Source organism: Malaya genurostris, chromosome 3 (genome assembly GCF_030247185.1).
Source record: "Malaya genurostris strain Urasoe2022 chromosome 3, Malgen_1.1, whole genome shotgun sequence".
Taxonomy (NCBI): Eukaryota; Metazoa; Arthropoda; class Insecta; order Diptera; family Culicidae; genus Malaya; species Malaya genurostris.
The window spans coordinates 141,400,206-141,428,034 of NC_080572.1; the positions used below are offsets into that span (position 1 = coordinate 141,400,206).

The following is a 27,829-nucleotide window of genomic DNA, read 5'->3' on the forward strand; positions in this document are numbered from 1 at the left end:
AGCGCGAGCTGAACAAATCAGAAAAATTTTCGCGCTAATTCCATCCTTATTTTTTTATGATTTAGCGCTCACAATAAGTGGCAACATTACGTAATCAAAACAACGAGAAAAAAATAAGTAAAATAATAGAGACTCACCATACTAATACAACTTCGCCCAACATCCTCAATTCCGAAATCCTCGCTCGTAGTCCTGGCGTGTCCTTGCTGCTATAGCACGTATCGCTGTCACCACTTGCAATCTCCCGGCCGAGCGGTGGCGGAAGAGGAATAACGAAGAGGATGTTTCTTTCAGTTCTATACGGAGTAATACTCTTCAATTCGGTTTCTCTTTTATGTCATTGTATTGATTCACCCATGTACTTGAGTTTAATATCACGAATTTCACCTTTTCTGAGTTTCAAATTTTTTTGTGCTTTTCACTTGACAGCTACTTATTCTCAATAGTGAAGGATTGGGCTGTTTTAGGAGTTCTTTCCCACAATCTAACAAAAGTCACTAACGATTGTTAATAAGGCTAATACTTCACGCAGTCTCACTAAGCTCGGCATATCATTAGGTTTATGCACATATGAACGTATGTCTTACTACAGTACAGTCTAGTGCATACTCTACGAGTTTGTAAATCTATTCACAACACTTCATGGTGATCTCGTCGAATATATGTCTCAACATTTACTTGCTTACATTAATAAAAGAAGTTATTCTTCAACACATACTTTTGTTGTCGTATATTATCAACACTACCCTGACACGAGCAATGGTTGTGTCTAACTATTTTGTTCTTCTCGCATATGAGTATCAAACACTGCACATGAAACTGTTAAATCTTCACTCATTACAGCAATCTTTCACTCAATTCTTTAGATGCCTTCCGAAATCTATTATATCCCATTATAAACAATATTTCTTACTTGATTTTGAGGTCGGCTACTGTATTACACTCCGAACTGAACTAACCCGAATACTCGAAGCAAAAACTATTTAATCTGTCTACGGGTCGACTCCCGAGACTCGCGCCTAGCTACCGCATTCTGTGAAACTGAACTGCTTCTAACTTGTCTACGGGCCGACGCCCGAGACTAACGGATATTTTCCGCGTACTCTGAGACTGAACTGACTGATAACTCTTCCAAACTATGGGTTTTTAAGCTCCTAACATTTTTCTTCGGGTGAAGCCCGAAGATTTTAGTACAAGCCGAGCTTGTGATTTCAAGTAGAAAGTTCATCCGACTTTCTCCCGAAGTTCTACCGAAAGTCGAGACCACTGTCGCTAGGCCAGAGGCAGTGTCCGTAAAAAAATATAACTTTGTTTTTACAACATTGCTGCGCTGACTAATGCTCGAAACTGTCTATGGTTATATAACAAAGTTTCTTAAACATCGTTGCGATGACTAATGCTCGCAAATGTGCACGCTTCAATAACAAATTTTATACTTGAAGGTTGCAGCTACGCTGATATGAGAGCTTCCTTCACAATTTCCTACTTTTTTCTACAATACTAGCAAATTCGAAGGAAAATTTGCTAAGGGCGCTGCACACATGTTCGTAATCACAACAGACGCTAGTGTGTACGCCCTTGGAGCAGTACTTTCTAATAAAAAATCGGTTGAGAGACCAATAGCCTACGCAAGCAGGGACCTGGTGGGTGTCGAAAAAAGATACCTCACCATTGAAAAGGAGCTACTAGCGATTGTATGGGCAGTAAACCGCTTCAGACATTATATTTACAATCAAAAATTCATTGTCTATACTGATCATAGACATCTCATTTCAATATGGCACTTAAAAGAAACTTCGCCAATCCTTACGCGACTACGTCTAAACATACAGGGACTCGAAATAGATATTCGCTATAAACAAGGTAAAGACAATGTTGTAGCAGATTTTTTGTCGAGACTACCCGAGCAGGCCGAGTCCTTACACTCTATATCAGTAGTCACTAGACAACAGAAACGTCAACAGCAGCAAGCGGAAAACAATGAACTTGCGAACCGGAAAGACGCGCAAAATAGAACAAATCCCTCAAAACAACTTAAAGACGAATCAGGCAGGTTTACGTTATTTAAAAATAAACAAAAAACTGAATGGAATCCGCACATGGACGGATTAGAAAACATCGATTTTGGATGGGACCGAACTGGTAGATTTATCACACGGTTTAAAAGACTATTTGAATGGAAGAATATTCGCAATACCAGAGCATAAAATATGGGGATTAGTTTTAAATGGATCCAGTAAATCACTAACCGACTCAAAAATTCTATTAGATGGGTTAGTAGATGGTTTCAGTAATTGTCCCGAAGACATGAGAGGGGCGAAAAACATTCAGATAATTTCCTACCGAAATATGCAGAAAATTCACACTATACGCACCGGAAAAAGACAGAATGTGGGTGCCAGAAAAAGATCGCGAAACTTTATTGAAAGAGTTCCACGATGCTCCTCTAGGTGGACATGTTGGAAGTAAACGAATGGCAGAGCGTATGAGTCCACTATTCCAATTGACTAATATGCGCAAAGATATCGAAAATTATGTAAGACAATGTGATTCTTGTCAGAAGAATAAAATTGGCCGTTCAAACAAAATTCCAATGAAAATTACTACGACATCGTTGGAACCATTCGAGAAGCTGTACATGGATATAGTAGTACTCCCAGCGTTTGACTGGGGTAACAAATATGGCCTTGTTATGCAAGACGATCTGACTATATATTTAGTTGTAGCACCGATGGAAAATCAAGAGAGTTCCACGGTTGCTCAAACTTTTGTAAATAACTATATATGTAGATTTGGGACACCCGCTGAATTAGTAACGGATAATGGATCCAATTTTGTTAGTTCATTAATGAAAAATATCTGTAAAATTTTCAAAATTAAGAAAATTACTACTAGTACATATCATCCGCATGCAAATCTCGTCGAAAGATCAAATAGAGAACTGAAAACATATCTTAGACAATATGTGGGTAACGATCCTAGAATATGGGACCAACTTTTACCATTTTTTACATTTGAATATAATACTACGACTAACGCATCAACGGGTTACACTCCGTTCGAATTATTACATGGGAAACGAGCAAATATTCCTAATTCAATGTACAAATATAACAATGGTCGAATGCACTATGAAGATTATGTGAATGAAATGCGATCATCATTCAAGCGATTGCATCATCAAGCACGAGAAAATTTAATTAAGTCAAAAGAAGAACGTAAGGAGCTGTATGATAAAAACTCGAACGAATGGCAACCAATGTGGGGGACCTAATGTGCCGTAGGAGCCCTTCCACGTATCCCGGAACAGGTTTACGACAAAAAAAGCAAGTGATACACTCGTCAGACATTTTCGTACTTTGCTAAAAATGAGAGAATGTACTTACTGAACAGCTTCTTTACTTCTTCATCCGCAAGTAAGTCCAAAATATTGTCCATTTTAGCTGCAGTCTGCACTTTTCCGAAAAAAGCACTAATTTTTACCACTGTTAGTATTATTTGAACTTTAAAATGGCGACACAGGCTTTATTTTCTCCGAAAGCGTTCAGTGAAAATTACTGAAGCTCAGCACTGTTTACATATTTTTTCGGTGTTTATTCACTAACCACTGAGTATGTTTACAACATACGTCAGTAAAACAAAAAACAAATTTTCAGCAAAATTATCATGGAATTACTGACAACTCGTGCATATTTTACTGATGTCGGTAAAATGGAATTATTTAACGATTTTTTCTGCTAAAATTTACTTTTACAGATTAAAACTGTAAAAAAAATTACCGAACATCAAAATAAGAATTCAGTGTGTAGACATGGCTACACACTGAACATGTTTGTTCAGTGCTCTGTAAGTAGAAGAAACTTTACGTCTGCTTAGCGGTTCAAATTGAACTGCCGTGTTTAGCACTAAGCAGTTCAATTTGAACTGCTCTGCACAGAGGAGTCAAAGACGAAACGTAAAAAAAATAAAAACGGTTATGTGCCCTACCACAAAATTTGGCTAACCCCTAAATGACCAAATCTGCATCGGCCAGAAATAGTCGAAAACACGTTTTCGTTCGGTACGTCAGAAAAGACATTGCCCTCCGTTGCAAAACAAAAAGTGTTCTGTAAGTAGCAGAAACTTTACGTCTGCTTAGCGGTTCAAATTGAACTGCCGAGTTTAGCACTAAGAAGTTAAATTTGAACTGCTCTGCACTGATGAGTCAAAGACGAAACGTTAAAATAATAAAAACGGTTATGTGCCCTAGCACAAAATTTGGCTAACCCCTAAATAAGATTCAAGTTTATTTGAAATGTTATGCGTCGGAATTCCATGCTTTGTGATGTAGAGAAAATTTTTGCATCCGGTATAATTATAATGAAAATAGTAATAATAAAAATTCAATCGTAAAGCATATATTATATTGCTGGTTCTAAACTATTACCCTGTATAGTATGAATTCCATATACAAAAGTAACATGAGCTTTTCGTTCGTTTGATTTGTTTAATCGAAATAGTGCATGAGATGTAGATCAACAAGCTCGAATTTAAACAAAGTCATTGTCTCTGTAATCATTATAAAGAATGGAATATGTTTGCCTTTGTCATAGATAATGCAATCACTTGAAAATTGACTAGTAAAAATTTTCTCGGGTTGTCGGCATAGGATCGTAGCATCAGCCATGCAATGGGTTCTGTACGCTAAGAATCGACGGCGAAGTCTGTTGAAACTGAAGGAATGCAATACCAAGGTATTGCTTTACCAAGTATTTGTCGTCTTTGTCGAGCTATGCAATGTCTGCGTGTGTATACGTCAAATAATCTAACTAGGTTTTCTCAGATCTTGCGAATGGAATTCCTGAATTTCATCTAGATCCGACTTCCGGAGTGATTAGGTAAAGATTGGTAAAATATTTATACCTCATTAAAAGCGGCGGAGTGAAACAACGTAATTTTTTTTTCTAAACATATCTCAAAACTATTCCAATCGGTAGTCATTGTCGGTAGACAGCCAAAAAAATAATTTCGGCTTTTTTGGTTCCCGGAATTTGATTGACGACCAAATAGACTCAAAAACTCAAAAATGGACTCAGTCAGTAGTTTTCTCAGTGGCCAACGGATCTGAGAACTGTTTTAATCTGTAGGTTATACAAGTTTATGAACAAACTTTTCTCTTTTTCAAGAATCGATAACAATTATTTTGAATAATACCACACATTTATATATGAGAATGAGAGATATGAGAAAGGCATTATGACACCACTAGGTGGATTAAAACCGGTTTTTTACTATACATTATATGATGTATGAATTAATTTGAATCAATAATAAAGATGTATATAAATTGATGATGATTCACAATCGATGTCAACCGATGCAAATTTATCGCCCAAAATTAAACGACGTCAACCGATCGGAACGCAATCTGCATATCATTGTCGGTGTTATCAGATCAGTGAATCGTGTGAGTCAAACTGAAATTTTGTCTGCAGCAAACCCATTCGCGAGTGTTTATTTTATTTTATTTTTTCAGTAGTGATGTGTCATCTCGCGTTATTTGTAATGCGAATAGGAGAAACAGGGTACTGGTGAGATCATTCCTTAGAGATATTTATTCTTATGTATAATCTTGTTGTATTTCTCCTTACCAAAAATCGGGCTAGACTAAACTCCGTCGATTATTCCATGAACGTTAGATTTATTTTTCTTCGGGTTTAACGCTAAATTCAAGATGCGCGTGTGAAGTTTATCAAAACTATTCCAATCGGTAGTCATTGTCGCTAGACAGCCAATAAAAAAATTTCGGCTTTTCTGGTTCCCGGTATTCGATTAACGACCAAATAGCCATATACTCAAAAATGGACTGTCACTTTTCTCGAAGCGACTTCGGTTATACCAATTCTCGGATTCCGGTTTCGGATGTACCTGAAATAGTTTTCTCAGTGGCCAACGGATCTGAGAACTGTTTTAATATGTAGGTTAAACAAGTTTATGAACAAACTTTTCTCTTTTTCAAGAATCGATAACAATTATTTTGAATAATACCACACATTTATATATGAGAATGAGAGATGTGAGAAAGGCATTGTGACACCACTAGGTGGATTAAAACCGGTTTTTACTATACATTATATGATGTATGAATTAATTTGAATCAATAATAAAGATGTATATAAATTGATGATGATTCACAATCGATGTCAACCGATGCAAATGTATCGCCCAAAATTAAACGACGTCAACCGATCGGAACGCAATCTGCATATCATTGTCGGTGTTATCAGATCAGTGAATCGTGTGAGTCAAACTGAAATTTTGTCTGCAGCAACCTATTCGCGAGTGTTTATTTTATTTTATTTTTGTCGCGAATACGACTTACTTTACTATGGGGTGCCTTTTCAAAATTAGCCATAAGAAAGAATGGGCAGAACTTAATCGTGAATATCTCGACTTGTATTAATGACAGCAACATAATTCTTTCACTATTTCATTAAAAATATGATCAGGAATTTAGGATAATATTTTGTACAGTGTGAGAAAACCACAAACAACTCAAAAATTAGGTTTTCTGAAAATTTTAAAACAACGCGGAAAACTCTTTACTTTAGCTTGGGTTTTTCGCGCAAGGACGACGATTTTGAGGTAGTCAGGCACATATCTTCAACTGAACGTTATAAAAGAGGAACCGTGGTCGAAAATCGATCATTTCTTCTTGTGCGTTGGATGAAAGCAGACGTCGGGGCGACCAGTTTCGCATCATTTGGCACTGCGAGCGGATGTGTTGCGGTTTGTTCGCAAAGCTAGTTTCAATTCAAGCAAGAACGATTGCATCAGCTGCTGATGGTTTGCATTGGTGAGAAAGAAAACAAGAAACGAAAGGTGGACAACATTGTATAAAATCAGCCGTTCTAATGGCTCTAAATGTTATCTAAAAAACTATTAAGATTACTTCTTCGCAAATCGAAGGTAGAAATCACCAGTTTAGTGAAAATCCAAAATAATTTGATTTGCTTCGTGCAATTTTTGCTGTGCGAAAATCGTTCGAAATAAATGTTCCGAACTGTGCTAAATATCGTAGAGAATTCCACAATTTGGTCCTTCTGAAAAGCAGAAATGAATCCTGTACAGCATCTTGATAGTTTTTTTCAATGAAATATGCAAATCCGAAATGAAATAATCGACATCGAAAATCGTTGAAAATTTTGGTAATGAAAAGGGGGAAAGTTTCGCAATTCACACAATCTATCAATTCGAATTCGAAAGTGTAAAGAAATCGTGTCAGTTTTATTCGTATTTACGACATCCAGTTATGTCTCTGACATTACACACCTGTACTTTTTTCAGTAGTGGTGTGTCATCTCGCGTTATTTGCAATGCGAACCTCCTGACAGTCTGCTGTCCGGAGTTTTACGAGTTTTGGAAAAAAAATCGTATTTTAGTAGGAAGCACATATTAATACTAAACGCGATAAAATTGCAACGTATTCTCGGTAGCTGGCTACTCAGAGCAATGAACACATGATAATATTATAAGTAATAAGTAGATCACATTATCTACAAAAATAAATCCTGATCATTTCCTCGCCCCACTATGACATTTGTGATGATGCAGAGAATCCGTCGGTCACTAGTAGAAACAATTGTTGAACTAACATTCCTTTCCTTCCCATATTGACCTGCATGGGTGTGACCATCTACGTTATTGATCAGTTCATGTTCTAAGTCAGTTGAGGTTGCACGTTGAACTTGATATACGACTCCCCAAGTATCATGCATTTGGTTCAATATAGAATTTCAACTGGTTTGTGATCAATCACGGGAGACTCACGGGCGGTCAACTAAGCTAAGCATGAGGACTTGAAAAGTTTTGGTTACTTAAAGCTTCGCCGGAGAATTAGGTGTTTCTGAACATTTCTGGTAATCACTTAGTTAGTCTCACGTAGTACTTGATCATTTGCTTGATTCAAGCTACATTTTTGCTAGAAATTTTATGTTTCACTCTCACTTCCGATCTTCTTTGTTTTCCTTAAGTTCGACGTACGTCACAAAACACTGTCAAACTGGCTAGAAAGGCCATGAGCTGATAATGCATGTTTTTTTTAGCGAATTCAGTTGTTTGCAAATCGCCTTAGGCTGCATACAATAAGTCTTGAAGTTCTGGCGGGAGCTCTTCCATTGAAAGATCGCTTTTGGGAGCATTCATCACGACTAGAGCTTCAATCTCAAACAAGATTCGCGACAGTATGTTTGACCATGTCATGGATTTATGCAGCGCGAAGTACGTGTTATCCCGGATCACCTTGTAACCTGAGACCGTTGGAACTAGACCCGTTCCAAAATTTAGCGAATGATTTTTTGCGCCACTCCCTAAGGAGACCAAACGCCTGGTTTGTTTGCCCAGCTAATTGAGACCCTTCCTATGGGCGGGTATTGTTTGTTTCTGAGTTCCGGTCGAGACGGTCAAACGTGGCTCAGGTGACCTTGATAGTCCGCCAACACCCCAAAAAAACACCCGCTGAAAACCGAAATCGCTACAGCAAGACCAGACGAATAAAGAAGATTCACTCAAACGATGCTTTTCATCACTGGTAAAGACTTTAGCATCCACAGGGCTTCAGCTCGCGAGGTTATTAGGGAGGGTAGATCTACAAAAAATTATCCGAAATCTAATCGCCCGAATATCTTGAGAAATCCTTCACCTGAAAATACCATAAATAGTCACCGCTAACAAAAAACTTAAACACTATTTAAAATACACAAACGAAATTCTGCTTTTATTACAAACAAAAAAGTATATATATTTTCATCTTGGTAGGGATCGAACTCCAAACTCTTTACATGCTAGCTAGCTTTGTGTGCGGTATACGAACTGATCTGGCTACTGTCACTTCTCTCTCTACTTTCCCAATGCATATTTAATACTGTCGAAGCTTCCTAATTCCTAGACTGGTATTCATCCGAAAATGAGTGACGGGGGTAAGGTACGTGCGTTTACTTGTACAGACTTATACGGCGAGTTCATCGCCGACCTAGGATTTTCACAGGTGGCAAAGGAAATCCACCAGACAAAAAAACGTTTCGAACCGGCTTTAAGATGGTTTCAATAAATTGTGGAGATTTAGCCCACGTGACTAATTAAATGCGCATGTCAAGGAAAGAAAACGGTTTGTACTCACATTACCATGGTTTTACGTGGTTTACGGGTCGAAGCTGTAGACCGACGAACGTTGACTGCTTTACGGGCGCCAGCGCGATTTCCTTGTTGTTTGCTGGCAGATACGGGCCCGTAGAAGATCCGAATTTCTGGTTTGCGTTCACCACGTTCCACGCGGTAAATATCTGGTGTCGGGAATGATCGAAGCGATGATTACTGCTCCCTGCCTAGCGCGTGGTTGACTTTGACGATCAGCGCTCTTCCGGTCGGTTCACCGGGAACTTTGTAGCTAGATGGTGGGGTCAAAAGTGGTCGTTGATACTGGTTGGTCGATGTGACGGGAATTTTGCAGCACGAAGAATCTGCACAAAGACACGCACCCAACAACATGCTGGTTTTAGAAAACGCACTACACCGTCCTCAAATTTGCACCTTACCTTTAATCGATAATACCGATGCTATGCTAACTATGCTCCAATAAACTCGGAGCCACTAACTTGCCTTATAGCGTGGCACTGGGGAAGGAAAACTATTTTATGGTGAACTGATAAAGAGAAACTCAAGATATTTTAGATTACCTAAAACTACACATCGAGGCACGGAACAAATTTAAACCACTCCTGCCTCTTCCACGATCAAGAACAAAGTGGATGATCAGATCTTTGGAGTCCTCAGATTAAGTGTGAGTAAAATATTCCCCTCCGGAACTACGTAATTAATTACGAAGTTTTCCGAATCTCTCCTGCATACGATCTCAATCTCCCCCGAATGTTCCCAGGGCATTGACCTCCTAACAAAGAAGTTTGAGTCAGTCCGAACGATCCCTTTTAAACCCCAGAGAAAGACATATTCTTCTCTGTATATCGCATTATCAAGTTTATAAGCTAAGAAAAAGAAACCTACTTCAAATAGGGGGGTGACGCCCGCGTCGCGACCACCCGTCGAACGTAACTCAGTTCCAACCAGTCAACCAGGTCCGGCGTGAGAGTGCGTACTATAATATTCATTGGTACTCGAATGGCACTCTCGAGAGAATTTATTTAGAATTGTATGCGATACTGAGAGTTGGCCATCAACGCGAGGGGCCATACAATATTTAATTTATTTGGTAACCTACGCTCAATAGAAATTGAAAATATTTTCAAGTAAGTTCAGGCATATTCACTCTCAGACACTGTTTTACACGGACGAATCACGAATTGAAGAGACTACTAGGTTTGGTATGTTCAACAATAATGTTTCGGTCTCATTTAGGCTTCAAGAACCTGCATCCGTTTTATAGCAGAGTTAGCAGTTCATTATAGCTTGAGTGTAATTGTCACATTATCTCCAAACCATTATTTTCTATTCACAGATAGTCTGAGTGTAATTGAAGCCATTCGCTCAAACGCTGTCAATTATTCCTAAAATATGGACGCACTCAAATATTCCTAAAATATCGACAAAGCCATGGTTCAGGGGACTGGATGTTAGTTGGGGCTTCATTTGTGTGATGTCCAGACTCATGTCCATTCACTACACGTTAGATGCACATCTCCTTCGAATTGGACTATCCGAGACTAATCATTGTGCTTGTGGCGAAGGTTATCGCGATATTGATCATGTCGTTTCGACATGCGTGGAGTATCGTGATGTCAGATCTCAACTAATAAATTCCTTGCGTACCCAAGGTAGACTATCCAATGTCCCAGTTCGCGACATTCTTGCATGTCGTGACCGTCCTCACATGAAACTTCTTTATCATTTCATCAATCATCAAGTCCATTGGAGTTTTAATATAAATTTCGTTCTATGTTAGACTCCTTTCTCTTCCATGAATTCAACCAATAGACAGATATATTATATTGAATAAAAGTGACGAACTGATACAAACTAACCTGAAATAGTTATAAGATGTTGTACAAAATAAATATATTTTATTTAATGTAATTTATAATAGCAAATCGCTTGATAAAACAGTGCTTAGATTAACTAATGAATACAAACATACTTATATGACATTCAGAATGTATTAGGTTTAAGGAGCAAGACTCTTTGCAAGCGTATGAGTAATGCCGACAATGTGTGCGTAAAAACAAATTCCGGCATTTTTTTTCCTGATTTTACTCAATAAATCTTCCATATGGTTGAAAAATAAACCAATCGATTCATACTGCTTAAAATTTCAATTCAAGAAAAGCGAAAATCTTAGTCTAAAACTCTTCCGTTTTCCTTGAAACTTTCCATTTGATCAGCAACAAACACATTCCTATATGGATTTCCTCTTGCAGAAATTATTGCGATATAAAGATTTATGTTCCTTACATAAGTAAACCCGCAAAATAGGAACCTTTCATTTAACACATGAAAGGCAGTGGATATGGAATGATGTCGTAAAACTATTTATTTTTCCGGTAAACTGCTTTTGTAACAGAAAATTTTGTTTATTTTATGTAGCGCAATCTAATACAAATGCATTGAAGCAGTGTTGCTAACTTTAAAAAAAATAAAATCTACATTCATAAAATGTTAGCAGTTTTCCATCAAACGTTGCTGTTTAATGCATAATCCAGTAAAAGTTATGTGTTTCATAGGTAAAATGTAATGTACTGTTCATATCACATCAGTTCATATCAAATTTAGATACTAGAGAACTACTATTTTATATATTGGTTGAAGTCAAAAGGGAGATTTCAGATTTTTATATAAATCTATGAAATGAAAATTAAAACATTTATTTCAGAAAATTAGCATATAATTTCAATGGCTTAAAAAGCAACTAATAACGTCGTTGTATCTCAAATCGACAAACCTCCAGAAATCGTTTTTGTTGCCATTCAACCGAAGCCGACGTCGAGATCCAAGATCACTACCATGCAAGTTGAAGTCGCATTACATGGTTCCAGTGTCTCTAGCTTCATACCGATTTTGAAGTCGTTTTTCGATGCATAGAGTGTGGCATACGTACACTCAAATAAAAATTCACGTTCGATTCACTTGAAAAATCACGTAAACTGGTTTCAAATGTCAAATTGAATAGTTTACGTGACGAAATTGAATGTTACACGAACATCCCTTAAAATGTACAGAGTCATCACATAAGATTTACGTGAATTGACCAAACGTCAAACAATCTACGTGAATTTCCAGTGTGAAAAACTGGATTTTGAAAATGGCGAACAGTGGCCCTCAAAGTGTGAGTAGTGTAAATATTGGCGAGAAATGTCATTTAATTACAATTTTTTAAAAAATCGACCGGACCATTCCAGTATGAAAGTTTACAAGTGTTCGACTGGACCGAGTGGCTGCGTGAGTCCGGAAGTGTGCCCGCTCCTGTCGAATGCTTCAAACAGGCCGTTGGACCACCGAAAAACGAGTTCAGAATCGGTATGAAGCTAGAGATACTGGACCCATGTAATGCGAACTCAACCTGCTTCGCTAGTGTTGTGGGAGTTCTCGTATCTCGACTTCAGCTTCGGTTGGATGGCAGTGACAACAAAACGATTTCTGGAGGCTTGTCGATTCAAGCTCCCACGACGTTTTTAGTTGCTTTTTATTTTCAGCCGTTAAAATTCTATGCTAATTTTCTGAAATAAATGTTTTATTTTTCATGGCATTTTTCATTTCTTAGATTTATATAAAAATCTGAAATCTCCCACCAGTGTATAAAATAGTAATTCTCTGGTATCTGGTAAATGTGATATGAGCAGTACATAATATTTTACCTATGAAACACGTAGCTTTTACTGCATTATGCATTAAACAGTTTTTAAATGCCAGTCCATTAAAACCTACGTGAAAAGTAGGGTGGAAAATATTCACATAAATTTTCACGTAACTTGTTTTGAGTGTAGCAAATAAAATGTACGTAATACACAAATTACCAACACAAGTTAACTTGGTTTATTCTTGATTCTTAAAGTTCTATGTATTGTGGATGCCATGGCGAAGAAACACTTATGTATATTGCCTATGCAATAAACGTATTTATGTACTGATAATGCATGTTTTCGCTTGAATGTCTAGAACAGATTACTTTTATTAATTTTTATATCTTACTACGCCTCGGGCGGTATAGCAAAGTTTCCTCTATATAAATATACATATATATATATATATATATATATATATATATATATATATATATATATATATATATATATATATATATATATATATATATATATATATATACACATATATATATATATATATATATATATATATATATATATATATATATATATATATATATATATATATATATATATATATATATATATATATATATATATAATGTTCCAGTATGTAAAACAATGATCACGTAAAGTGAGATTTTTAAAATCCTATTCATACAACTTTAATAAACGTTTTTTTTTTTGTTCAATTGACCATTAACTTTCTTTTTAGTTTTCAATATTTGTATCGATGGCATGACTATCTCAAGTTACTCCATTACCGATGGGTGTGGTGGGGCCATCAGTCAAGCATTAACAGCATTCTTCTTGAACCAACGGTTGAGCAATGGACCAACACTTTATTTTCGTACTTCTACGAAACACTCCAGGATCTAATATTTACTGCAACGACACAGAATACTATATATATTCATACTGAAAAACGGTTATTTTCTATGCAGGAATCAATTGAGCATAGAATCTTAAGAAGTTGGAAAGCTCTTAAGCTAACGAATTCAGAAAAGCAGTCAATAACAAATTGTTTCAGCACAAATGCCAATAACTTAACTGACCTTCAGTCCACAAGTTTTAAGAATAAGCATATTTTTACCAAACCAACCCTTACGAGCATTTCCATTTTACCCGAGTTTATACACACATTCAGTGCAGAAACGAAGTTTGAATACTGGCCAACCGAGATGCCACGATTTCTTTATGGACTGATACCCCGCGTAGTCAGCTCAGGAAGGAAGTACTAGTAAGTTTTTTTTTCTAAATTAAATTCAACAAGCTTGATCCATGTACATACTATTTTAATTTAGTTGTGTGAGTAACGAAGCTGCGTGGACTACCATTAAGCATGAACATTGTGACTCAGAAGAAGGATTTCGTATGATGGTGAATGCTTTAAAACTATGTTACCCAGTTGCGGTAGGATGGTCAAATATTATCATTCCTGACAAACAGACCCTTGTGTCAGATGCAGGGAAGCTAGCTGTATTAGATTCGTTGCTAACACGCTTGAAAGTTCAAGGTCATCGTGTACTTATTTATTCTCAAATGACAAAAATGATCGATTTGTTGGAGGTAAAATTTGTTCTGAATGCGCATGTCGCTGTTATTCTGATCGATTTTATATAATTCAAGGAATATATGTGGCACCGAAAACACCGATATATGAGGCTCGATGGTTCCAGTAAGATTTCCGCTAGACGGGATATGGTAGCAGATTTTCAAAATCGGGCAGACATTTTTGTTTTTCTCCTATCTACTCGTGCTGGTGGTCTTGGAATTAACCTAACTGCAGCAGATACGGTGCGTATTATGATAAGTTTACACTATAAGATACATGTGATTCGCAAAACTGTTGTGAGTGTTACATGTTCAGAGCTGGATTGTAAAAAGAAATAGGCAGGTAGCTTCACTAACAGCATTGTTATAATTAGAAAACTAGCAACATACAGAATTTTAACGTCGATTATTTCATTTTGTATTTGCATATTTCAGAGAGAGAAACTATCAAAATACTGTACGAGATTAATTTCTGGCATTCAGAAGGACCAAATTGTGGAAGCTGGCTTTATTCGCACTCGTTTGGTACGAACTTTGCACTGCGAGAAGTGCACTAAGCTAGTCAATTTTTTTCTAGATTTGCACTAAATTGATGTTTTTGATCTCCGCTTTGCAAAGACGCAATCTTTTTATTTAGTTCTTTAGATAACATTGGGAGCCATTAAAAGGGCTGGTTTTGCATACTGTACGCCATCGTTGTCCACTTTTTGTTGTATTTTGCTTCAATGCAAACAAGCAGCAGTATGACGCAATCGATCTTCTCTACGACAACTAGCTTGTAAGCAGTGCTGGAATCGGCTGACATTTTTTTTGAATGTCGTGTGCTGGAAATTTTCATGTTGCCTACACGCTTAGAAAAAGTTACTCAGAGTTTGAGTACTAGTTACTCATTTTCAAATGATACATGGAAACGTCAAAAATTGAGTAGTTATCATCAATGATATTGAGTAACTCCTACTCTAAAATTGAGTTTAACGCAATAACTCGTTTTTTGTTACTATTCGCAAGATCAGTCTAAAAGTTGTAATAACCATTTGTAGCAACAGGTTGTATATTTTGTTAGTGAGATCGCGTATTTCGAGGGTGAGTCGCTCAACACAAACGGTGTTGTGTCTGCAAAAACCGGAATGATAAACTCCGTGTTGTGCTTTAGAATGGAACCGAATATGCTCAAATGTCATTTATGAGGAATAAGTGTATGATTGGTGCCTGAGCATAACTGACATGTGTGTTAATTTGCGATTGACACACTACTCCAAGCAACCACCATCTGATATAGGATTGAGTTCAATTACTTAATATTTTAATACAATACACTTAGAAAAAGAGCAATTTTTTTTGCAAATTTGGTATATGTTAAATAAAATTTCACTCAAAATTTGAGTGATAGTTACTCTATTTTTGGTACATGTACAAATAAAGTATTACTCAGTGAATGAGTAGATTTTACCCAAATATCGTTTCCAGTGGAAGAACTCAAATTTGAGTAACTTCGGAGTTACTCTAAATTAGAGTTGTTCCACTTTTTCTGTAGATGAGTGAGATCTTACTCATTTTTGAGTAACTATTTTTAAGCGTGTACTATTCGGACTGTCACACATGAATCATGACAGTCATGGGCGAGCGCTTCATGAATGTAGTGGCGACAGTCTTACTCGTGTTGGACGATGAATGTAACGATAACGATGATAATCCTCAATGGCATCAACTGCATTTTGTTTTCGATGCAAATTTCATTTCTGGTAATAAACATTCGTGAAGAAATTCAAAACGACGTCATTATCGATGGGTTTCATATCTATACTGTGTAACGTTTATAAATTGTAAGAGTATTTGGTAAGATCCAAATTAGGAGTAGCATTAAATTCAACACAACTGCAGTGTAATAAATACCGTAAAACTGGCAACTGACTTTACGTCGTAAATACGCACGCAGCCAAACGCTACCACTTCTAACGGAATTGCTTCTGAACCACTCGTTGAAGGAGAAAGAGGAAGAAGAAACCTGAAAGCGCACGACATTTTTCTTTCGTGCAGTGGCAGCCACAGAACGTGGTGGGTTAATCAAGTTAGAGTAAAACACCCGGAAAAAAGACTAATCGCGTCAACAGTTATTTTCAAAAACTAAACCTAATACCGTGCACAACAGTGTAACGGAGATTGTGGAGATACGTTTGTCGTTGACATTGAAACGCGATTCTACGAGTACGCCGTAAGTCCATTGTAGGGAGGTTAAAGTAAGCCTTTATTTTAATACATTAGAGTACATAGAGCTCATGCTCACGTTCTTCACAGCGATCTTATTATCGGATCCTGGCATTTGCCCAGAGGCGAAGGAGACGTAGTCTGCATGTGAACGAGAGCAGAAACGCATTCAAGATATAACCACCCCCGCGAGGGTAAGTGCATCCTAGCGAGGTGTTTCAAATAGAAAACTAAAAAGAGTGGTCTTTCAGGGTTGTTTTTCATATTTCGGATTGGGAAGAAGTAGCAGGTGCGTAAGGCACGTCACACGTATCAAAACTTATCCGCGTCGGGATAAAGCATTAGACAAATATTGCACAGGCACGGATGGTGCGCGTGGTGGAACGGGTAGCTGACTGTCTGATAGAAGTGGCTGGCTGGAACGTGGAGACAACGAGTGGTGTGAGACTTAAAGGGGCTGTGGCGGTATTAAGAAGTCACGTGTCGGGATGGCCAAGACGACCTGCGGGAAGCTGCGATATTGTAGGCGTGAGTGTTAGGGGTAAGCTAGTTATAAGTGCGCACTAGTATAGAAACAAGGCCAGTAGACAAGATGAATGTGGGAGAAGATAGAGAATGTAAGATTTAATATAAGCATGATGTTATTGTAGATTTGCCGTGTCTTTTTTTGTTGTGGCTTTGATTTGTCCTTGTTAGTCGGTGCTGCTAAGGCAATTTGGATCCGCCTAAAGCATAACTATAACATTGGCGCCCAACAAAAATCCCACGATTTTAAAATTTTGTCGCTTGCATTGGATTTATTATTCAGCAACTGATGAAGCGTTATGATAGTTGGTTAAATTTCCTTACCCGAAGAAAACCAATCAGTTCAACATGGATTATTCACAATTGAATGATGAGGAGCTGACTTACGATTTAGCATTGCGACATATGGTCAATTTAGGACCTACTATGCGTCGCGTTAGAATGCAGCATCTTAACAATGCCATTCACAGCGACAAAACGCTGGGGATAGTACATGCGAGCTCAGAGCATGTGATGAGTCCTACAAGCAATTTTGAAAAATGTTAGGTTAGAATTCAAGAACTTAAAATATCAGTAGATTTGGCAATCAAAAATTCCAAGAAGGAAGATTTGAACCATTTGAGATCGCGGCTAATTCATTACAGAGATAGACTGGCAATTATAAAGCCACCGAATTCTCTATCGGACGCGTGGGAATCGCTTCGAAGGGTAGTGAACGCGCTTTATAGTGATACAACAAGTGCACTCAACTTTCAGGGGAATAATGAAGCTGGTGCTATTGCTAAAACAGCGCAACAAGCAACGAACACGACCCTCAATCAGAGGATGAGTTCGGATGCCGTCGGTTATACAAAAGCTTCTGGAAAGAATAGCAGTCACGGCACCACGATGGAACAGTTTAGCTCCTCTGTAATACAAGAAGATAGGAGAGAGAGCACGATACAAGATATATCAGGAACGCGGCTCAATCCCTTTATGGACGAACGGGATAACTCGAGTCGTGACGCTTACACTCCTCCAACGCAAAGATCTTTGCAGGAGAACAGCCGAATTAGCTTGAATTCGGAAGCACACGATGAAGACTGGAATGAACAGGTCTTTAAGTATGATGGAGAAAATAACAGGAGGCAAAGACAACGATATGGTCAGAGACATGCAGAGAATGAGCAAGCAGAAGAAAGACATGTCCAGCGACAACACGACCTGCTTCATCACCTTCTACACAACGACAGGAGACAACGCAACGAAGACAGAAGATTACTGAAAGCAGTACATAATTGGCCATTTAAGTTTAGAGGTGAGAAAGATACTACTTCTTTGAACGTTTTCTTGGACCGGGTAGAAACTTTTTCAAGATCGGAAGGCATGAGCGATGACACGTTGCTAGTATCCATAAAACACTTGTTACAAGAAGATGCGTTGGATTGGTACGCACGAGCAGTGGCACAGCAGATTTTAGGCTCTTGGGAAGATTTCAAAAGAGAAATTAGGAAGGAGTTTTTGCCGAGCGGTTATGCGCAAATTTTACGGTTGGAGGCATGTTTTCGGTTTCAAGGTCAAAACGAATCATTCGCAAAATACTTTAGAGACATCTCAGCACTGTTTAGATTCGTCGCACCGCCGATGGCGAATGAGGAAAAATTTTTCATCGTTAAAAAAACATGAATGCGGACTATGCTGCAATTGTAACCGCTGCTCGACCGCATACACTGCAAGATATGGTGGAAGTTTGCACAAGTTATGACGAAACAAGAATGCTGCTGAGCCGTCAACGACGGATTCCCATTCCGCACAGTTCTCTTCTCGAACCGAATTTCGCAACGCCAGTGGCTCCTCAGAGACCCGGTCCGCCAACCCAACGATTCGGACGAGTGTAGGCCGTAGAGATAACATCTGACTGCTTAGGTGAATATCCACAATGGGATGACTGCCCTCCTCCGAACGAGTTGTTAAGCCGAGAACAAAATGTAAATTGGCAGTCGAAAGTTAATCAGCTCTCGGAACAGGTAAACGCTTTGGAATTGCAACTTGGTAACAGAAATGCAAGAACAAATTCGACAGCATCACATAGATCTAATCCATCTACTCGTTATCAGTCCTTGGCGCTGCAACATTCCCGCCAGATGGATAAGCAATGCCAGTACTCAATGAGAGTGCCACTAGAAGACTCACAACGTGAGGCACAGCCACAACAAAGTAAAGAAAATATAGACGAACAGGGTCGTCCAATGATGCTGTGCTGGAATTGCGACGAGCAAGGACATCGCTTTATGGATTGCCCCAAACCACAGGCAGTTCTTTTCTGTTATAGGTGCGGAAGAAAAGGGTATTCATTACGTAGTTGCTTCACGTGTCGAACGGACGCGGGAAACGCAGCAGCGGAGAATCGTCAGTAGAGGGAATAGATTCTTCGCAACAATTCGGAAAACCCTCTAGCATTCCTGAATTTAAGCACATTAATTCACTCATCATTAATCTGGACAAAGATAACAGGCCACACGCAGTGATCAGCGTATTGGGTCGTCAAATAACTGCACTACTAGACAGCGGTGCTAACTGTTCCCTCCTGGGGGGAAAACGCATGGAAATGGTCGATGAGCTAAATCTACGCAAAGAAACGGTTAATGGGGCAATCAAGACGGCCGACGGTGCACATCACACCATAACTCACTTTACCCGTTTGCCAATTATTTATAATAACAAAAATGAAACGATCCCAGTGCCTTTGATACCCACCTTACCTGACTGTGTCATTCTTGGAATGAATTTTTGGAATACGTTCGGTATAAAAGCTGTGTGTTGTTCGATAGAAGCAGTAACAGAAGAATTGAAGGAAGAAGGAGATGAGCCGCGAAAACAATTAACTCCAGAACAGGATCAAGAACTTCAACGTGTAGTGGCCATGTTTCCAAAAGCAGATGCCCACACCCTAGGTAGAACATCATTATAGGTACACCGAATAGACGTCGGCAGCGCGACACCACGCAAGCAAAGATATTACACCATGTCAAAATATGTTCTCGAAGAGGTCAACCGAGAAATTGAGTGCATGATTGCGTTGGACGTAATAGAAGAAGCCCGTTTCTCTCCTTGGAACAATCCATTAGTAGCGGTAAAAAAAAACAGGAAGATATCGCGTGTGTCTAGATGCACGTCATCTTAACTCGGTGATGGTAAACGAAGGTTATCCAATCCCGCAAATTTCCTCCATTATAAACAACTTGGGAGGTTGCGCGTACATATCGTCAATAGATTTAAAGGACGCCTTCTGGCAGCTACCATTGCATCCTGATTCGCGACCGGTCACGGCGTTCACCATACCTTCAAGAGGACACTTCCAATTTAAAGTGGTCCCGTTTGGTTTGTGCACTGCCAGCCAAGCACTTGCAAGGCTGATGACACATTTGTTCGCAGACTTAGAACCGCATGTGTTTCATTATCTCGACGATATAATCATCTGCTCACGAACGTTCGATGAGCACATACACATGTTAGAGGAAGTAGCGCACAGATTACGAAAGGCCAATTTGACTATCTCAACCGACAAGTCAAAGTTCTGCCGCAAGCAAATCAGATATCTCGGATACATATTGAGCGAGAACGGTTGGACGGTAGACGAAGGAAAGGTAGAAAGCATTGTCAGATTTCCAGTCCCAGCGAATAGGAAAGATGTTCAACGCTTCTTAGGTCTTTGAAACTGGTATAGACGATTCATATCGGAATTCTCGCGATTAGCTGCACCAATTACCGAATTAACAAAAACGAAGACAAAATTTCGCTGGACAGTCCAGGCGGAGGAAGCATGCCTTAAATTAAAAGCAGCCCTAGTATCAGCGCCAGTATTGGCCATGCCAGATTACAGCCTACCATTCGTCATAGCATGTGATGCGAGTGACGTGGCAATAGGAGCGGTCTTAACACAAGAAATTGACGGAGAGGAGCATCCAATTTGTTACTTTTCACAGAAATTATCATCGTCGGAGAGAAAATATTCAACCACTGAGCGAGAATGCCTGGCGGTCATTCGTGCCATTGAGAAGTTTCGGGGATATATTGAAGGTGTTCGCTTCACAGTGTTTTGCGATCACGCTGCATTGAGTTACTTGCAAACAATGAAAAATCCAACTGCCTTAATGAGTCGCTGGCTGTTACGCCTCAATGCATATGACTTTGAGATAAAGTACCGGAAAGGCAGTTGCAACATAGTACCGGATGCGCTTTCGAGGATTGTGGCAAGCGTGGCACTCTCGAACAAGGAGATCAAGGACCCGTGGTACGCTAGCTTGCGAGAACGAGTTTCAAACAACCAGGATGATCGTTTCCCCGACTTTCGTGTGGCAGAAAACGAGTTATACAATAACTGCACCGGAAAGGATGAAATGGGAAATGTTTCACATAAATGGAAAAGAGTTGTATCACGCTCTGAGCGAAACGAAATCATCAAGCAGTTTCATGACTCGCCAACTGCAGCACACCTTGGATATTACAAAACGTGGCAAAAAGTACAATCGCACTTCTATTGGCCCAAAATGCAAAAAGAAGTTGGCAATTGGGTACGCAGCTGTACAATATGTAAAGCGAGTAAAGCGCCAAACGTAACGATGGTACCACAAATGGGAAATATGAAACCTGCCAAATTACCGTGGGAGCTCATCTCAATAGACTTTGTGGGTTCTCTTACTCGTTCGAAACGTGGAAACACGGTCATGTTCGTCGTCGTAGATTGGGTTACTAAATATGTCGTTGCTCATCCGATGGCTAATGCAGATTCTGCAAAAATGTCAGAGTTTTTAGAACAGGAGGTCTTCCTGAAGTTTTCGCGACCGCGAATTGTATTATCGGATAACGGAAAACAATTTGAGTCATTGGTATTTAAATCACTGTTGACCAGGAATAATATCTCTCATATGAAAACCACATTCTATTGTCCCATCACAGCAGCTATAAACAGTGCAAGACACGAGGCTACTGGGTTAAGCCCACATCAGGCTAACTTTGGAAGAGATCTCATTTTGCATACGGATCTTTATACACAACAAGATCTAAACATTCCGGATGACCCCAAAGTGGCCCAAAATATTCGATTATCGAAAATCCAACGAATCCACCAATTCATCCTTCGGCGTATTCAAAACAACTACGAAAAGACAAAGCAGCGCTAAGATTTACGGAAGCGAACGGTATCGTTCAAGTTGGGAGAGCTGGTATGGCGGAGATCCTTCGGGCAATCCTCAAAGGCAGACAAAATCAACCAAAAACTAGATCCAAAATTTATTCCGGCAATAGTAAAAGACATTGTCGGGACAAACCTATATCTACTCGAAGATGTTGCCACAGATAAGAAAGGTCGATACCACACAAAGGATATTAAAGCAGATTGAAGCACTAATTGTATAGCAATGAGCAGCACCAGCTACTATATGCACAATCTTAAACACGCTTGGCGGAATCATAAATCCATATCTGATTTGGTGTTGTATAGCTATTCGTAACACGGATGCAACACAATCGGGTCGGTAAGAGCTGTTATCGGGGTCACCATGACAAATTAAACTAAAGCAACGCGAATTGGGGCGCGGTAAAACTCCTCCATGGACTCATGGTGATTTGGATGAGTAAATGCTTCCTTCCGGCGCAGCATACCAGAAATATAGACTATAAACAACTATCTAAATTACTACATAATTTAAAATTTGCTTGTAGTTTCATTAGGATGATATTGGTTACCAACAGGTCAAGATCTTTCGCAATGGGTGGCCGTAGTTGTCGGACAGGCTTTAAGGAGTAGAAACTAGAAATGGGTCAGATACATATATCCAAAATAGATTGGTAAAAGGATCAAGAACGTCTACCAGAACTAGCTGGTGTCTTTGGAATATTATGGTTAGTAAGTAAAGCAGCGTATCGATTTGGCAAGCATAATGAATGAAATGTGATCAAATTTGGTCGTGGAGTACAAACGTTATGTTCAAAAATGATTTCTGCAAACCTACACTAAAAAACACCGTAAATATTGCCTGTATGACCTTGCTTCGCATCTTGTAGCACGCCGTGAAGCAAAGTTCTTCATTCTCGTACAGTACTAACGAAAATGAACCCTTCATTTCATTGAATTGCCATGGATTGCTTAGTTCATGTGTTAATTGAGACTGAGAGCACAGTAAATTGCCTGTGCAAGGGAACTGGTCTGCTCAGTAGCATATACTCTCACGCATCCAGTTTCTCTCTAATATAGGACTCTCATTCAGTTATGTCAAGCAAAGTGTTCTCAGCAGGTGTTTTTTTTTGTTGCTTCGTTTGTTTGCGGATTCACAATACAAGCCCTGTATGCAGTGCTGTTATTTTCACGCGCGAATTTGACATTTTCTCATCTACTTGTATGTACGAGTTATGATGCGGACACGACTGGCAGCGCCATGCTATCAAAAAAGTATGTCGCTAATGATTTGTTCCGAAATTATGAGAGCTGAATATCTTGATAATATGATGGCTTCTATTGCTGTTATAAAACACGTACACGTTTATCGGAAAGTAAATCGATTTCAATTGGTAATATTAAGAATACATCGCAACGCTCCAGGTAATGTAGCACGATACGATTGAATTTATTTTTATTTGATTTGTGGTAGAAAAACATCATACATTTTCAAATGGACTTTTTATTGCTATAATCTTGTTTCGATTTAAGGGCGAAATAAGAAAATTGTCGCATATTTTGATAACGTCTAATAAGAAGACACTTGTCAACAGTCATATCAATAAAAAAAATTGTTTTTTTCTGGTTTTTAATAGTATACTCCTCTATCTGTCCCAGCAAACTACGTCGTTGCTTGAAATTTATCTTTGGATTTCAAAAACAGAATCGTTGCACGCAATAACATATCATTCCAAACTTATTACTTCTTAAAAATATTTTTGAATCAGCATTTGTCATATTACAAACTATAAGAAATCCTACTTGAATCGTTCTAAACAGGATGTGCATTTATTTTTATTTGATCTGGACGAACATTTGTTTTGATGTGAAATTTATTGTTGTATTAATACATACTAATATTGCTGTATAATACTACCTTCTGTATTCCTAATTTTTTATATTGTCTCAATTTATCGGAACAAATCATGAATTTCGTTAAAAAGTGCAAGATTTTCTGTCTTGAATTTCTTCACCAGCATAACTCGCTAGCATTTAATTCAGAACGATAGAAAATTTTGATACTAGTGACAACCAGCAGTATGCAAGCGATTACATTATGCTGGTGTGCTTGTGCCAAAATACTTCTTTTTGAAAAACCACAAAACTGCGATTTTTGATTGCCTCCACAGCAGCAATATAAGATTTATAAAAGTATCGAAATGAGAACAATCACGAATACGTCGATATGAATTTCTTTATGACAGTTTATAACCAAAAATGAAATTCGCACCACAAAGATAATAATGCAGCTCATTCTCATTCCCGCCATCTTGGATGTTGAAACGACTGTAAGTATCGTTTTCAACTTCTACTCATCGAATCCGTTCGAAAAATACTTGTATTTAGAAAAAATCTTCTATTTAGAAACGGCTTCTAACGTCGTTTTCTAAAATCCACTCATCAAATTCGTTCGAAAAATACTCATATTGTGATGGTTTGTAATGAATATCAATATGCCGGATATCGCCATCTTGGATTTTGAAACGGTTTCTAACGTCGTTTTCTAACATCCACTCATTACATACGTTGGAAAAATATTCATATTGTGATGGTTTGTAACGAATATCGATATGCCGGAAGCCGCCATCTTGTATGTAGAAACGGCTTCAAACGTCGTTTTCTAACATCCACTCATCAAATCCGTTAAAAAAATACTCATATTGTGATGGTTTGTAACGAATATCGATGAACCTGAACTCGCCATCTTGGATTTTGGAACGGCTTTTAACGTCATTGTCTAACATCCATTCATCAAATCCGTTCGAATAATACACATATTGTGATGGTTTGTAACGAACATCGATATGCCGGAAGCCGCCATCTTGTATTTCGAAACGACTTCTAACGTCGTTTTCTAACATCGACTCATCAAATCTGTTCGAAAAATACTCATATTGTGATGGTTTGTAACGAATATCGATGAACCTGAAGTCGCCGAATTTTGGCGCTAATGATTCCGTCTTGTTTTGTTTCCTGGACGCGCGGGAATTTGAGTTAAGGAAGGAAAGAGCTAAATTCCGCTCGGATTATTCCCAGATTCTAGTTCATTTGCTTGCAGCAGCATTGGATAAGGAGACCAGAAGGCGTTGGGAGTCGATCGTCAAGCATGGCGAACTTCCAGGATATGACATCATGCTGAAATTCCTGAAAGATCAGTGTTTCGTTTTGGAAAGATGCAAATATACCAATTCTAAACAGACGCAATATCAGATCAAGCAAACCGTCACATCAAATAAGGCATTTGCTAAGTCCCACGCAACCGTGGCTTCATCAGAAAACGAGCTTCAATGTGATTTCTGTGGTAAAGGTCACCAGAATTACACGTGTCCTGAGTTCAAGGCTCTAACAACGCAGCAAAGGCTGGCCAAAGTTCGAGAACGGAACGTCTGTTTCAACTGCATAAGAAAGGGACATCGTAGCAGCAAGTGCCCATCCGACAAAACCTGCTTTAAGTGCAAACGATGACATCACAGTCTTATTCACTTCGAGGAGAAGAAAAATCCGCCTGTAGAAGAAAGGAAACCGATGAGTGAATCCGAATCTGTCCAGACCAAAAATACACCAGAGAAAGTAGATCAACCAGTGCAACTGACTACTGCAACCTGTTCCAATGAATTTTCAATGCAGTCCGTTCTGCTTCTTACCGCCGTGGTAGAAGTCATGGACAGACACTATAAGCCCCACCAGTGTAGAATCTTGTTGGATAGCGCATCCCATGCCAATCTCATTTCTCGATCCATGATGAACAAGTAAGGATTAAAGGAGCTTCCGTCGAATGTCACCGTGAAGGGTGTAAATTGTACCAGTACCCATTCATCGACTAGCAGCGTGGTAGAGATCCGATCCTACTACTCCGACTTCCGAGCCAGCGTTCAATGCTTAGTGACTGATAGAGTGACAGCAAGTTTACCCTCGTCAAGCTTCGATGTCAGCAACTGGATTCTTCCAGCAGGTGTTAAATTAGCCGACCCGACTTTCAATCAATCTGGCGAAATCGACATGCTAATTGGAAGCCAATGGTTCCTGAGGGATCTTCCATCTTGGTTTATGGGAGATCTTCCAGCGAGCCGTTGTGATCGAGCTCTGGCGTTTGAAAGGGTCGGTCTTGATTTTGCGGGTCCAATCCTCTTGAAGCAGACTGGTCGGAAGCGCATGATGGTAAAGGGCTATATCTGTGTCTTTGTGTGTATGCTGACAAAGGGTATCCATCTAGAAGTCGTTGAAGGATTATCCACTGATTCATTCATTGCGGCGCTGCTCCGATTTATATCTCGACGAGGTGTTCCCGAGTACATTTATTCGGATAATGGCACAAATTTTGTGGGTGCAAAAAACCCACTGCAGGAGCTTTACCTACTTTTCAAACAGCAACAAAAATTGTTTGAATTCTGCCAACCACGAAGGATCAAATGGAAAATGATTCCCCCAAGCGCCCCCATATGGGAGGAATATGGGAGGCAGGAGTGAAAAGCACCAAATCCATCTTGAAGAAGATATGCCAAACCACGTCCCTCAATCTGGTCGAGTTCTCAACCCTGCTCTGCCAGATTGAGGTAATTTTGAATTCACGTCCATTGTATGCCCATTCGGGAGATGCCATGGACCTTGAGCCTCTCACTCCAGGGCATTTGATGATCGATCGTGTCGTGATAGCCATTCCAGAGCCGAAGTACGATGGGGTTCCGGAAAACAGGTTGTCTCGTCTACAGTATGTACAGCAGCTTCGAAATAATTTCTGGAGGCGCTGGTCAAGTGAATATCTGATGGAGCTACAGACCAGGTCAAAATGGACAAGGAAAGTGGTCAATGTACGAAGCGGAATGATGGTTATTATAAAGGAAGATATTTTACCAGCCTGTGCTTGGAAACTGGGGAGAATTGAAGAAGCTTTTCCTGGTAGAGATGGTTTGGTGCGAGTTGTGGATGTCCGGACAAGGGTAGGAATTCTTCGACGTCCTGTTCACAAGCTTGCATTGCTTCCCATTTTTACAATGTTTCGTCTTCAAGTTCTTCTAGTTCCAGCGTTTGCCCGGGGGAGAATGTTCGAGCTGATCTTACAGCTCAAAGAATGAATTGATAATGAAAATTTAGCACCACTGCACAGCTTACTTCGATGAGTGATAGTGATTCCGCCTTTTTTGTTTCCTGGACGCGCGGGGATTTGAGTTAAGGAGGGAAAGAGCTAAGTTCCGCTCGGATTATTCCCAAAGGCCGATCGAAGTTGTAGGTTTACAGTCTGCGGCCCATACACTCATATTGTAACTATCATTTGTAACGAATATCTATGAACCTGATGTCGCCATCTTGGATTTTGGAACGGCTTCTAACGTCATTGTCTAACATCCATTCATCAAATCCGTTCGAATAATACTCATATTGTGATGGTTTGTAACGAACATCGATATGCCGGAAGCCGCCATCTTGTATTTAGAAACGGCTTCTAACGTCGTTTTCTAACATCCACTCATCAAATCCGTTCAAAAAATACTCATATTGTGATGGTTTGTAACGAATATCGATGAACCGGAAGTCGCCATCT

At 39.1% G+C, this 27,829-nt stretch overlaps 1 protein-coding gene across 2 annotated transcripts in view; it reads left to right on the top strand.

Moving 5' to 3' along the window:
- LOC131439574 (chromatin-remodeling ATPase INO80) overlaps positions 1-27,829 on the top strand; it is a 530,048-nt gene that overhangs the window by 121,313 nt on the left and 380,906 nt on the right. For both annotated transcript variants that reach the window (XR_009231141.1, XM_058610750.1), the window contains exons 6-8: positions 13,525-14,049; positions 14,114-14,378; positions 14,439-14,606. Coding sequence is in view for 1 of the 2 variants with exons in the window: in XM_058610750.1 (XP_058466733.1) it covers positions 13,525-14,049; positions 14,114-14,378; positions 14,439-14,606 (958 nt within the window). In the remaining variant the exon portion in view is untranslated. The remainder of the gene's footprint in view (positions 1-13,524; positions 14,050-14,113; positions 14,379-14,438; positions 14,607-27,829) is intronic.